Source organism: Octodon degus, unplaced genomic scaffold (genome assembly GCF_000260255.1).
Source record: "Octodon degus isolate 3935 unplaced genomic scaffold, OctDeg1.0 scaffold00016, whole genome shotgun sequence".
Lineage (NCBI taxonomy): Eukaryota > Metazoa > Chordata > Mammalia > Rodentia > Octodontidae > Octodon > Octodon degus.
This window is the reverse complement of record NW_004524592.1, coordinates 8,907,051-8,920,137: the sequence shown is the minus strand read 5'-3', so window position 1 is coordinate 8,920,137 and position 13,087 is coordinate 8,907,051. Positions and strand designations below refer to the sequence as shown.

Sequence of the window (13,087 nt, the reverse complement as noted above, 5' to 3'; positions counted from 1 at the left end):
CCGCTGGAGCTCAGAACCTGTGTTGAATAATGTGGCCAATTCCCGTCACCGGAAAGTCTACAAAATCTAATTAGTATTCAAAGGATTTTAAGCTTCTGCTTGAGAAAGATCTTAGCTGTTGCTTAGGAGCTCTTTTATGTAAAGGAATCAGAGATCATTCAGATCTATGAAGCCAGGGAAAAAACCCCTTTGGCAATATGATTTTTTAAAAAACTGTCTCCTAGTCAAAATCATTAAAAAAAACAAACAAACAAACAAAAAAAAAACAACTCCAAAAGAACTGTTTTCAAATAGTTTTCTCATTTAATTTTTGAACTGCTACATTTCCCCTGAGAGGTCCTGCTAATTCCTTATTCAAGCCAAGTAGGGTGTCCCTGAATATAATTAATGTGTAGCCACAAGAGAAAGACCTGAGCTTATGTTCTTGAGCTGAGGAGTGTGTAGAGCTCAGATTCCTGTATTGGTTCCTCAAGCCAATTATCCCTTGGTGATAACTGACTGCCCCCAAATGGGCACAGTTTATGTTGTATTAGTAATAGCTACAACCATAGGTGCTTACTTTGGAGCGAATTAGAGCACTAGTTCTCAGCAGATGTGACTTTCTCTCCTAGGGCACGTGGAGCAGTCGTGACACATTCTTTTGTTGTTACAACTGAAGGAAAGCTACTTGCATCCAACAGGTAGAGGCCATGGATGACGCTGATGTCGCAGTGTGCACAGCAGGCCCCAGTCTCAACACCCGGACACAAACAATCATCTGGCTCAAAATGTTAAGACATCCTACTATGGAGGAACCTAGATATCTAACTCCTGAGTGCTGGAATCTTAATTATCGATTTTAGTTTGAGGTTACTGTAGGGTTATACACTGGGGTTTCACTGATACTAATTCACTGAATGCCCACAAGAGTGCTTACCTTCTTTTCCCTGCCTTTTGCAAGTGCTGTGGAGGCTTTATAAAATTAGAAAGCACGTGCACAATTATTCTTTTTGTAACTGATAGTTTTTTTCAGGCGCCCAGCACAGCATAGAAACAGGCAGAAGGAACAAGGGAAAGGGGCTTTATTATCTTGGAGGACAGGAGACAATTCAGGGAAGATGAGGAATTCTCTCAATTGGAACAAAGGGAGGCTGAGGCTTTTATGGCCTTTGGGGGGGGGGTAGTTTGAAGGGGATGTTTAGATATACCTGAGGGAGCTGATTAGGGGTCTTCCCTGAGGGAGCAGGAAGGGTGAAAGGAAAATTGTACCCTGGGCTGAGTTGGAGAAGGGGGAAGGTGGTCTTGGGGAAGATGAGCTTTTGTTTTAAGGGCTTCAGCCATATTAGATGACCACCATTATTTAGCAATTCAGACTAGGGCAGAACCTATTAGTAACATGTGCAGCTAGTTGAGAATTCAACCCAGCAGCTAGCCTTAGAATTCTTTCACATATAAAACTTGCCTAGCATATATAAATCAATACATAATCCCATCCTATAGCAGTAACAAGTACAGCTCCTTAAAGAAAAGGCCCCTTCTAGGAGGACATAATCCATTCCTGTTCAGAACTGCTCATTTTGTGGCCTCTTTTTTGTTGGGAGCTGGTGATGAGGGTGGGGGCAGTGTGCCACTGAGCAGACGCTCCTGAACAAATGGATGAGGGGTGGGATGGGCAGGGAGAGATGCAGCCCACCTCTAAGTAGTGTGTCTTCCTGTTTCAGCCCTATTATGTGAACTGGATTCATCAGAGCTCCTCGACCACTCACATTTGCAAGCCTGGAGTGATGCCCCAGCCAAGACAAGGGGTTCAGCTGCCATACCCATGGGACAAGCTTTCCATTTCTGCCCTCTGGCCACAGAGTTGGGTGATCCCCAGAAGCACATGATTCCTGTCCTAATCTCTCCCAGGTGTCCCTGTGGCCACACAGTCCTGGTCTTGCCCCAGCTTCCCTTCAAAACCCAGGTCAGAAGCATTGCAGATGGCAGTGTGAGCAGAAGGCCCATGTGAGGTGTGGTTCTCCTCCCTCGGGTCTTCTCCTCCCATTTTTCATCTCTTCTTCCCTCCTCTAGAGGCATCTAAAGGTAAAGAGATTGCTGCTTCACTTCTGAGTAGCAGTCCTATTTAAGTGCTCACTGAACATACCTAGATCCATAAATAGCAAAACCTAAAGTGGCCTGAAGATCATTCAGAACACTTTTTTTTTTGTTTGCTTGTTTTGCTTTTTTTTTTTAAAACATCAGTAGATGGAGGTCCAAAGAGGAGGGAAAGGGAGCCATCTTGATCTCAGTACTGGTAGAGTCAGAGATCTTGGGAGTCCCAGGTGTCTGGATTCCTGGTCTTTCCTAGTGATTTCCAAGTATTCCCGTGTGAAAGAGACAGGTGGTGGCAGTAAACTAAATCTTCTATCCAGAGAATAAGCCTTATAGACCTCGTCCTAGTTTTGTCTACATAGTATAGTACATCACATAGATAAGCGTGCCACTTCACCTGATCAACATCACAAAGCAGCATAAGTGAGAAATTGTAGTAGGTAGAAACCAAGCAGAATCTAGACCCAAAGCCTGGTGCTGTGTTTGCTGATAGCTTTTTCAAAAGGAAAGGAGACCAAGAGTTGGAAAAAACTGGGAGGAAGGATTTAAAAAAAAAAAAAGAATTAAGATGTTTTGTGTGCATGTACCAACTCCCCAGGATATATGTAAGCATTGTGTACTGCACATGGAATACTAAAAAAAAATTTAAAACATGGTTGCTATGATGATGCAGTCCTCCATGTCAGAGCAATTTTACAGCTGGGTGTGCTGGAGCACATTGGTAATCCAGGTACTCTGGAGACCAAGCAGGAGGATTGAAAATTTGAAGCCAGCCTGGAGAATTTAGTGAGATTCTGTCTCAAAATTAAAAACAATTAAAAGGATAAGGATATATTTCAGTGGCAGAACAACTTTCCTAGCACTGCTAAAGCCCTGGGTACAATATCTACTATCACAAAAAACAAAACCAAAAAATTTTAAAAAGGCATTATGCAAGCATATATTACTCAAGGAAGATATAACTAGATCTGGCTTTGTTTCATAACAAATGCATGAAATCATATTACAAATGTATAAATGAAATAATTTTTCTCTCAAAACCCCTTATATTGGTAGTCCCATGTCACCCTTACCTTTGTAGTACCAGAATTGGCAGAATGGGCCCCATAAATTTGAAAGACTTCTTCAATTGGGATACTGTTCTGTTAAACAACAATAATGTATTATTTTATCATGGCTTTTATTTTATTACAAAATAAAGCTAGTATAGCTGTAATATGTGTAATACTATCTGTGGTATTATAGGCATTAATAAATAACTTCATAATGAGATAAAGTATTGCTATGCAGTTCAGCCTGGCCTTGAACTCCCTTTGTAGCCTCAGCCTCCCAGGAGCTGGGATCATGGGCATTTGCCACCATGTCCTAGTAAATAACTAGATAAACCAGTTTTCCAGATACCAACTATTCATGTCCTTCATTTTCTCTCAATGTATTTTTGATACAGGACAGAACTCAGAATCTTTTTATTATGTCTTTAAAAATGAAGCATTTTTTGAAAAATCAAACATTTACTATTAGTAAATCCTAATCATTTAGAAACATTGAAAATTAACATACATAAGCATTGATATTAAATGCACACAACAGACATAAAATAACCATATATATCTATTTATATACGTATGTAGTATTCTTACCATTAAGATTCCAGCATAAGATGATAAAATCATTGCTTCCCGTTCTTTATAGTTTGGATATACAGGTCTGCTGTGAAGTGGCAATTTCCTAAGGCAAGTGTGAACAAATAAGAGTAGAAGATTTATTTCTATTCTTTCAAAAATTATTAACACATATCCATTGTAGCATCGAAGGGGCTCCACTTCGACATTTCTGTCGATGGACACACTAATCACGCTCATCCGCCCTCCTACCCTCTCTTCTTTTCTCCCCTGTCTGCCTCTCCCTCCCCTCTTCTACTTTCAGTTCTTGTTCCTTTCTACATCTACTAAGATCACTGTAATAATCCTAAGGAATCTGCAATGTCTGTGTGCTGGCCGCTTATTTTATAAAATTGATGTGACTGGCCTCCATCAGTGAAATCCACACTCTGAATTTTGAGTCCTCCAATAGTAGTGATGAATTTGCTCTTTATCCATGTCTTCACAGCTATCAGACAGGGTCCCCACTGTGGTGGGCTTACCCTCTCCCTACCTTGTGGCATTTTCTTAGGGGAATTGCCTTTCCCCACTTTAAGCCCATGCACATCTAGGGAAGCTGAGAACACTCTGAGTTCCAAGGATGGAAAACTCACTCTGGACTAAACTAGTTAATATGTCCATCCTTGATTAACCCAGAGGGTGTGGGAGGTAGAGGTAGATCCAGGTGACGCCAATTTTTAATGAAGCTTTGCCCAACACAGGCCTGTCTACAGGGCCCTTTTCCTTCCTTCCTTCCTTCCTTCCTTCCTTCCTTCCTTCCTTCCTTCCTTCCTTCCTTCCTTCTCCTTCTTCTTTCTCTCTTTCTTCTTCTTCCTTCTCCTCCTCTTCTTTGCTTAATTAAAGTTGTTCAATCTGGATTTTTCTGCTCTATTACAACTGAAACCTGACTGCTGCAGTCGTTTAGACCAGCTGTATAGTCTAGAGACCATGTGACAGAAAAATAAATAAATAACTGTCCTCTGGAGTACACCATTGCATCCCAGCCCCATTCATTCTGTGTTCTTATTTATTTATTATATTTCAGGGAAGGGTCTACAGGGTATTTAGGGTCTCACTACCAGATTGGACTCATAGTGATGATCTGCTTATTTACAGCCTTCCAAGAGCTGGGATTATAGGCTTGTGCCACCACACTCAGTCTTAAGTGCTGTCTCAGCATGCCCTTGTGGCGGGGGGCTGGCACCGCAGGCCCAGGGATTGAATCTCCAGCCCCTGCGCCTGATATATGTGCTTTAATCCACTGAGCTATTTGGCCAGCCCATTCCATGTTCTTGCCAGCAAGAGTCAGTGTGTCTCGATGCTATACATGGGACAGAATTCCAGTAATCCTGGAAAGGAAATTATCCCATGACTCAAACTCAGATACATATCTGTTTAAATTTCTGATAAACCTTAGGGAAAGGCTGCAGTCTTGGCCCACAGAGTCAACCATTTTAGAAGTCAGAGCATATACATAGTACAGTATAGCACAGTTGTGTTTCATTGGTAGAACATTTCACCTAATCAAAAGCAATCAGAAAAGTGGACAACTACATAAATGTACCTATAACTTCTTAATTGGGCAATGGCAGGGTTTCTTTCAGTTTCTAGTTGGAAGGGGATATAAGTTCTATCGTATTTTAAAGTCAGAATACCTCATGGTACAACTTGCTAGTTTAGGGAATTTCTAAATGAAATTTCTGGAATTTCTTCTATGATTAACCAGACTAATGCATTGAAAAGGAAAATAATGAACATATTTCAACTTACATGTCCTCCCACTCCAGCCAAGTTAAATCTGAGTGATCCAGCCACCGCAGGGCCATGCTGATGGCCAGGTCATAGTGTGCCTGGAGGCAGAAGGCATAAAGAGGGAAGGTGTGGGTTTACACAGGGGCCCAAGGGCTCCCTGGAGCTAGTCAGGATGTTGGCCAAGACTGTCCTACCCTGTCATTTCCAATGGGGAGGATCATTATCTATGTCTAATAACCTGATGCTCAAGTCACAAGTAGTTTGGGATCTTCAGGCATTAATTCATCTTCCACTAGAGCAGTTATGTGATTTTTATCATCCAGAAAGGAAAGGACAGATCAAGGGAAAGTATAGTCACTTGCGAATCAGGGAATTGGGGCTCAGTTCTAGGTACTGTGAACAGCTTGTGGTATGTCCTTGGGTGAATGATTTGTGTTCTCTGGGCCTCGATTTTTTAAAATTTGGAAATAGAAAATAGTGGCAGCAGGAAAGAGGACCAGAGAGAACAATGTCTAATCCTGCATGGTGTCAGGAATGTACCACTAGGGCACAAGCAAAGTGTTCAGGGAACCGGGAGGAACCATCATGTCTCTCTGGGAAGGGGAAGACAGTCCTGAGACTGTTAGGAGAGGTGGCTTCCTAGAGGGAGGCCGTGGGGATTGAGGAAAGCTGCAGGTGGGGCAGGGCATACCCAGCGAAGGGACTAGCATGAGCCAACGCCCGATTAAGTGACCCACAGAGAGTCCCACATACAGTTTAAAGCCGAGGGCCAATTGAATGTCCATTCCTACCCTTATGATGACTTTTGGTCATTTCTAAGTGCAGTGTTTCATAAGCCCATTTGCCATTTACCTAGCAAAATACATTCCTTCTTTCCTTCTCAAACTCATACCTTATATAAGGTTAATTTAGGTTTTTTTTAGATCAATTCTAAGGTTCTAACATTCTCTAAAGAACGTTATTTTTTTCTCAGCTTGAACCAAACTGAAATGTGACCCTACACAGATATATAAATACACAGGGAAAACTGGAGCATGCTCAGTTGCTGAAACATAATCCAGAGATTGAGACCTGGGCAGGCAGAGGTGGCACTACCTTGTTTGCTCATTAGGAATGCAGGTTCCCTGCCTCACCCCCGACCTTCTGAATCAAAACAGCCTTGTAATGAGACCTCATTAATCTTTAAGAAGCACAGCTTTCTGTGGGTTCATTTCTCTGTTTAATGTGTATACAAAGAGGCTAAGGCTTAGCTATGAATTTAACTCCAATGAGGGCTTAAGACTCAGCAAGTCACAAGGGAAGCATTTGGGGAAGCAGGAGGCAGAGAGAGGAGGGCCTTCTACCCCTTAGTTGCGCCAGGATGGTAAATACGCAGTAGAGGTTCTAAGGGCTTACTAATTTATTTCAGATTAGATGTTTTTGTGGGTTTTGTATCAGAGCTTAATATAAATCTAGGCTTGAACAGGAGTGACAAAGGATTTTAGGATAATCCAGTGCTTTGGGTTTCCTTCATTCATGCAAACAGTAAGGAAATGATTATATTTGAAGACAGCATGACAGCTAATCTTGCAAACATCATGAGCATAACATATTAGCTTGTATTCATTTACTTTTTAACCTTTCTTGCCTCATGGGACTCTTACTGTCTCATTTTCATTTTTCCTTCTGTTTATGGGTTGAAGTGACCCTATGGACAACCTCAAGATGAAAAAAATGAAGAAGAGCACAGTTTTAGGGGCTGTGTTTCAACAGTGCCCTGATTTCCTATTTGAATTTTATCCTTGTTCTTCCTCTTTAATATACATTGAACACAAACGTGAGTTGTTTCTTTACCATATCATCCAGAAAGGTGAGTTGCCTTTTTCCTTTAGGGTCAAATTCATTTTCCCGAAGTCTGATGCCAATATAATCTCCCCTTAAAAGCAAGAGAGCAGCACTGAACCATTGTGGGTAATGCAGCGATAGATAGAGGCTTTCCCCCCAACCCCTCCCTCCAAGGCCAAAATACAACAGAATTCCACGAAGACCTACCTGGTAGTTGAGTTACTATTCAATTTCTGTTGGCATAGTAACCTGCTATGCTTCAAGTTTAAAATACCTAAGCATAATTAACTTTTTCACTTTTGTCTAAAAGTCAAAATCATTGTTGGGACAGAATTTACAGGGTATCAGAAAAGCTACCAGAGAGCAGGTCAAATAGCTCAGTGGCTTAAAGTGCCTGCAGGCAGCGGGGGGTTGATCCCTGGGCCTACAGTGCCTGCCCAGGGCGCACTGAGACAGCCATTGAAACTGGGCATGGAGGTGCACACCTGTAATCCCAGCTCTTGGGAGGCTATAAAACAGGCGGATCACTATGAGCCTGATCTAGTAGTGAGACCCTGAATACCCTGTCGACCCTTCCCTAAAATATGCAAAAAAGAAAAAAAAGAAAGAAAGAAAAGCTACCAGATATCCACAGACAGAAAAGGTCTTTCGTTTTTGTTTTTATAAGATTAGGATTGTGACCTATTGTTTAAAATAAAGATTCCCTTGCTGGCTGTGCAAAGTCCGGGCAGAATGTCCAAAGCTGGTGCATCCCAGATGTATAAAATGCTATAGAGATGGGTTATTTACACTTAAGCCTTTTCCTCACTAGGATACTTACTCTTAGAAATTTTACCTAATCATTCATTAGCAATTCTATGTTAGTGTATTCTTATCAGATCCTTTTTTTTTTTTTTTTTTTTATCAGTGATTTGTAATAAGAGATGGTTGACTATGCATGAGGGGAGGAGGATAGAGAGATTCCACCCTGGGAAAGTTGGACTTGGGGGACTGAATGGACTGATCAGGGAAATGACTGTGAGTTTCTGAGGCTGATCGCTATAAATCTCACCACTTTATGAAAGCCCACTAGGACATTTTGGGCTGCTTACTATATGGAAGATAAGTTTGTTTTGGCCTTCTCAAAGCTTTCTTTTGAATAATTAATCTTTTCTAGATTCATAAAAATTCTTGGATTCTTGCTGTACATTCCAATATAATTTCAAGTAGCCTAAAAGTATTTTTTGGATACACAATTGTATGTACACCAGTTTTGCAATTCCAATTCTTTGCATGGGTTACGCAGAGGAGTTAGCATTCCTGACTATGGTCTGTTATTATTATAGTAGTACTCAGGCATGTACATGTTAACATGAATTCATACATGGTTTATCTTAGCATTTCTTAAAGACTTAATAAAAGATAAGTATCCTAGGCAGAGAGGAAACATTTGAGGGGATCTATGATAAATTCTTTGATGAAAGGGATATGATTTTTATTCCTATATTTTATATATGAAATAGAATGTAACTTTCCCTCTCTTTTGTAAGTTCTGTAATTTTTCATTAATGTTTGCTAAGTACATTTAAAAAAGCTACATGAAAGAAAAAACATTCAGAGGAAGCAGTGTTTTTTAAAAAAATTCAGATTTCAAAGGAAAGACGAATTACTGGGTCAAATATGCCAAGAGTAAAAAGCTATGGCTGTAATTTAAATGCTGGTCTTTGGGGCACCTTTCCAAGGACTCATAGGAGAGTCCAGCCCCTTGCAGCAGCTCATCCTGCCTACACTGGCAGACTGACTGGGCTCCATGCTTAGATTCTAGAATGGGGTGGCCTTGGACTGCATGCTGTTGGTAGAAACATCCTACTGAGACTCAGCATGCTGCACTGTACCATGTATGAGTCCTCTCTGGCAGGAGAAAGAGGCCAGATCACCCTCTGGCTTTCTTCTTTAGAGCAGGAGTACAGTTTTTCATGGTGTCTCCCCCACCTGCTAATACCCAGGCTATCTATGACAACGCACAAATGCCGAGGGTCATAAATGAAAGTTATTTTCAATCATACTCACAGCAGCTTTTTCATTTCCTTCTTTACAAGCCTTCTTTCCATGGTTAGAGGTTTATCCAGCTGAGCAGCTATCTGTAGTTCACACTGCACCTGTATACACACACACACACACACACACACACACACACACACACACAATTACTCTGGAGATCACTAATACCCAAATATAATGAAAGTGTTGGCAGTTTTTGTTCTGGGATGACAAGTTCCTGGCTGTTCATCAAATTACCTTTTGTACTTTTGAAATCATGACTTTTAAAATCACTACTCTAAATATCATTAGGAAGAAACTTTTGTTTGGATACACATAAACTGTAAGGTGTACTGGGGACAGCGTCCAATAGTAAGCAATGAGAAAGCGGGACATGGAGTTAAATAAATTCTCTGCTGGCTAACAGTTATTTCAAATCAGTCCAGCTGCTCATACAACTGCTTTAGCCTTTCAGGGATGGTAGGATGCAGAGAAGGCAAAGTGGCAGAAGACACCAGGGCAGCCCTGTGAAGGGTATGAGCTAGGAAAGCACCACCTTTTCTTCCTACTGGATAGTCAAGTGGGAGAAGTGCTGCAAGCCAGAGGTGGCCTTGTGGTCTAGAGAAGGGAGAGCCTGGGAAAGGAAGCCAGATGCCCGGATGTGGAGCCTACTCCACTACCACTTGACATGGCCATTCTTAAGCTTCTTGGCTCTTTGGTACCTCAGTCCCAGGCTTACCTGAACTCTGACAGGCCTGGTTAATATCACCGAAAACAAGGTCCACCTAAATGTCCTGTGACTCCACAAAGGCTGGCATGCATTTAAAGTCTTTTCATTAGATAATTTGGAGAAATATGTGTTCAGAGGATATTTGTCCTACCTCAATTCCGTGATAGGAAGTGAACTCACTTTGTTTTGAAGTCTGAAAGGCAGAAGATAGTATAATTCTGAGCAAATACTTTGAATTTTAGATTTATAAATTACAAAGTTTGCATGTCTTTGTTGCTGTCTTCCTCTTAGATGCTTCTGCCCCATTCAAGTGTCATAATGTATAAATGCTTAAATCTTGAAAATATGGGCATCTCTTACCCCCAAAACACAAGGCTGGGGGTCACAGTCCCTATGAGCCTGCCAAGTCGCTGTGTCATCTTGGACAGGTGAATTTGCTTCTCTGTTTTTGCATTTTTCCTCTGTGAAACAAGAGCTGCATGATTGGACTGGTTCCTTCTCATTGTGGAATGCAGTGATTTATATGCATTTAGCAGCTTTGCCTGGTTGAAAAAAGGCCACTTGCACAGACTATTCAGCTAGATTTTAACTTTGCCAGTCACTCTTTTTTTCTATCCAGACAGCTTTAAAGGAAACAAGACCACTCCTTGGAAACACATGCCGAAGAGGCATTGGGAAGATGTCAGCCACATCAGCTTTAGTTGTCTCATAGAAACCAAACCACCCGAAGTCACAGCACCCCCATTCTCCAGGAATGCCAGGCACGCGACAGTACATGTAGCCTCTTCACATCCCCCCCATGTACTTTCTGCTGTGCTCTATGAGGTGCCAGCTCTGTAGGAATTCCCCTTCAAGAATCTTACCAGCTGCAGGGCTTTCGTTCTTTCTGCTTCTGCAGGTGCTTGAGCATCAGTGCGGCTGGGGCCGGCGCTTGCAGAGATCAGGCGAACAGATGACTTTTCCTGGTTGCTAGGAAACTATGGCTGAATGAAAATGCTGTTTTTAACACCCCCCCCCATTCTGAAAGTAGGGGCAAGGAATCATATACCTGAGACAGGACTGTGATCCTGACCCAAAGTTTGCATATCTTTTTACCCGAGTGGGCTTAGGTGTCCATCTAAATGATTAATCGGAAACTGAGATGAAGCTAGGAGTCTGCATCACCAGGTTTTTTTCTTTAATAGCATTTGCCTGCAGACATAGGAGTCAACTGACTGAGCAAGGATTGCTAGGGAAGCCAGTTAAACCGATCCTGTAGACCTAGGGAGCCCTAGAGAAACACTCAGGGTGATCCTACTCTATAATCACGGACACACTGCAGTGAACAAAGCCATCAGCCCCCAGCTCTGGTGGAGCAGCCTCCCTCACATACTTGCCTTCTCAGCTCAAATGCTCACTCCCTTGCTGAAAGCTTACCAAGCTCCCCTGCCTCCCTGCCAAGATCTAAACCCCTTTATACCACTGGACAGGGGCCAAATTTGTTGCTGTTGTTGTTCTGTCTGGTATCAACAACTCTTAATCTGTATTTTTATTCCCCTTCACCATCCAAAGGTCTTGTTTATATAGAGGAGGAAAAATGACTTTTCCTAACCCATTGCTAAGCTCGCAGTTGAAGACCCTTTAACTATATGTTGACTAGCAAGAGAAAAGCATTCAAATGTAAGCTGTAGGTGACACAAAAGCCTTCATAGTAAGATGAAATCTCTTGAAGAAACAGGTTACTATATGCATGTGTACTTTTGATAGAGTGGACAGTCCTGAAATATGAATCCAAGGGGATATGATCTTGTGGTAATAAACTGGAAGAGACTTAACCAGGACCGATTGTTTAAGAGACTTGAGCAGGTTGTTCAAATACTTGTCTGTGTTTCTGCCCCTTTAATCCTTTCCTCTAGGTTAGTGAAGTTACCTCTCATAAGGGTCATAGGGCCTCCTTCCTGGGAAGGTTAGAAAATCCCACATCCCTCTAGGATTCATGGCTTGCCTCAGGGGAGAAGGGAGAAATGAATACGAGACTGATTCCTCTGCTTCTATTGCTTTCTCTGATGCCAGAGTACCAAGTTCATTTCTTCAGGAAGATTCCCTGTCATGTAAAATTCCATTAAACAAATTTGTGTGAGTCTCTTGTTTATCTTTTGTTAGCAAAGTCTCAGCCATGAACCTAGGATTGGTACAGAGAACCCAGTCTCTTCCCTTATAAACAGAAGGTAGTAATTTTAACATTATTTTTTTTTGGTGGGGGGGGGGCTGAATGGCATAAAGTAAACCAGCATAGTCCTTCGCAAAGTATGTTCTTAGCAAACTTCTTTGTCCACCCAAAGGACTAGCTATTCCAGCGTAGCAAGGTTAAGACAATGTTAACTCTAGGATTTAGGCACATCTGGGCACATCTTGACAAGGCTTGAGAGACAAAGTAGTGGGATTATTGAGATTATATTTGCACTAGTGTTTCCCAATGGTTGACTGTGCCATAGAACCAATTGCAGCAATTAAGAGTCTTCCCAGTGATGCTCATCAGGGGTAGCTGTGAGCCATCCATCTGTATTTTTAAAGTTTCTCCAGGGGCTCCAACATGTGAAAGAAATTGATAATCTCTGAGGCACGTGGAAGACTGAGTGATATCTTAGGGGGTCCTCTATTACTGTAATCGCACTAACCTTTAACTAGAAAGAACAATTTCTTCACCTCTAAAAATGACATGAACAAGGGATGGACCACTTCTTTTTTCTGGTCTTTGCCATACTAGATATGATGCCCAGCAGTGTAATAGCCAACCCCTTGCCAGTCTGAGAACAAAGCTACTATACAGATGAGGGCAGAATCAAAGCACTTCCATGTATGGGTAAAGCTAGTCCTAGTTGGAGTCTTATAACAGCATTAGCCAAGGATCATGCCTCTACATCCAGCCTTAAAATCATGTGAGGATCCTTGGTAGAAGGGGCTACAATAGCAGTGAATAAAAATAGTATTATTTTTCTGTGGTTGTTCAGTCAAAGCTATTGAGATGGGACAGTCTTGAAAGAAAGGCTTTATTGAGCCAAACCAGAAAAGA

At 41.7% G+C, this 13,087-nt stretch overlaps 1 protein-coding gene across 2 annotated transcripts in view; it reads right to left on the bottom strand.

Annotated features, from left to right (window-relative positions):
- CUNH2orf80 (chromosome unknown C2orf80 homolog) overlaps nt 1-11,011 on the bottom strand; it is a 32,095-nt gene extending 21,084 nt beyond the window's left edge. For both annotated transcript variants that reach the window (XM_004626720.2, XM_023710146.1), the window contains exons 1-7: nt 10,899-11,011; nt 10,187-10,228; nt 9,336-9,424; nt 7,296-7,377; nt 5,481-5,560; nt 3,711-3,798; nt 3,144-3,212 (exon numbers count right to left, since the gene is read on the bottom strand). In XM_004626720.2, the coding sequence (XP_004626777.2) occupies nt 3,144-3,212; nt 3,711-3,798; nt 5,481-5,560; nt 7,296-7,377; nt 9,336-9,376 (360 nt within the window). In that variant the 5' untranslated portion in view covers nt 9,377-9,424; nt 10,187-10,228; nt 10,899-11,011. The remainder of the gene's footprint in view (nt 1-3,143; nt 3,213-3,710; nt 3,799-5,480; nt 5,561-7,295; nt 7,378-9,335; nt 9,425-10,186; nt 10,229-10,898) is intronic.
- Between the last annotated feature and the right edge of the window lie 2,076 nt (nt 11,012-13,087).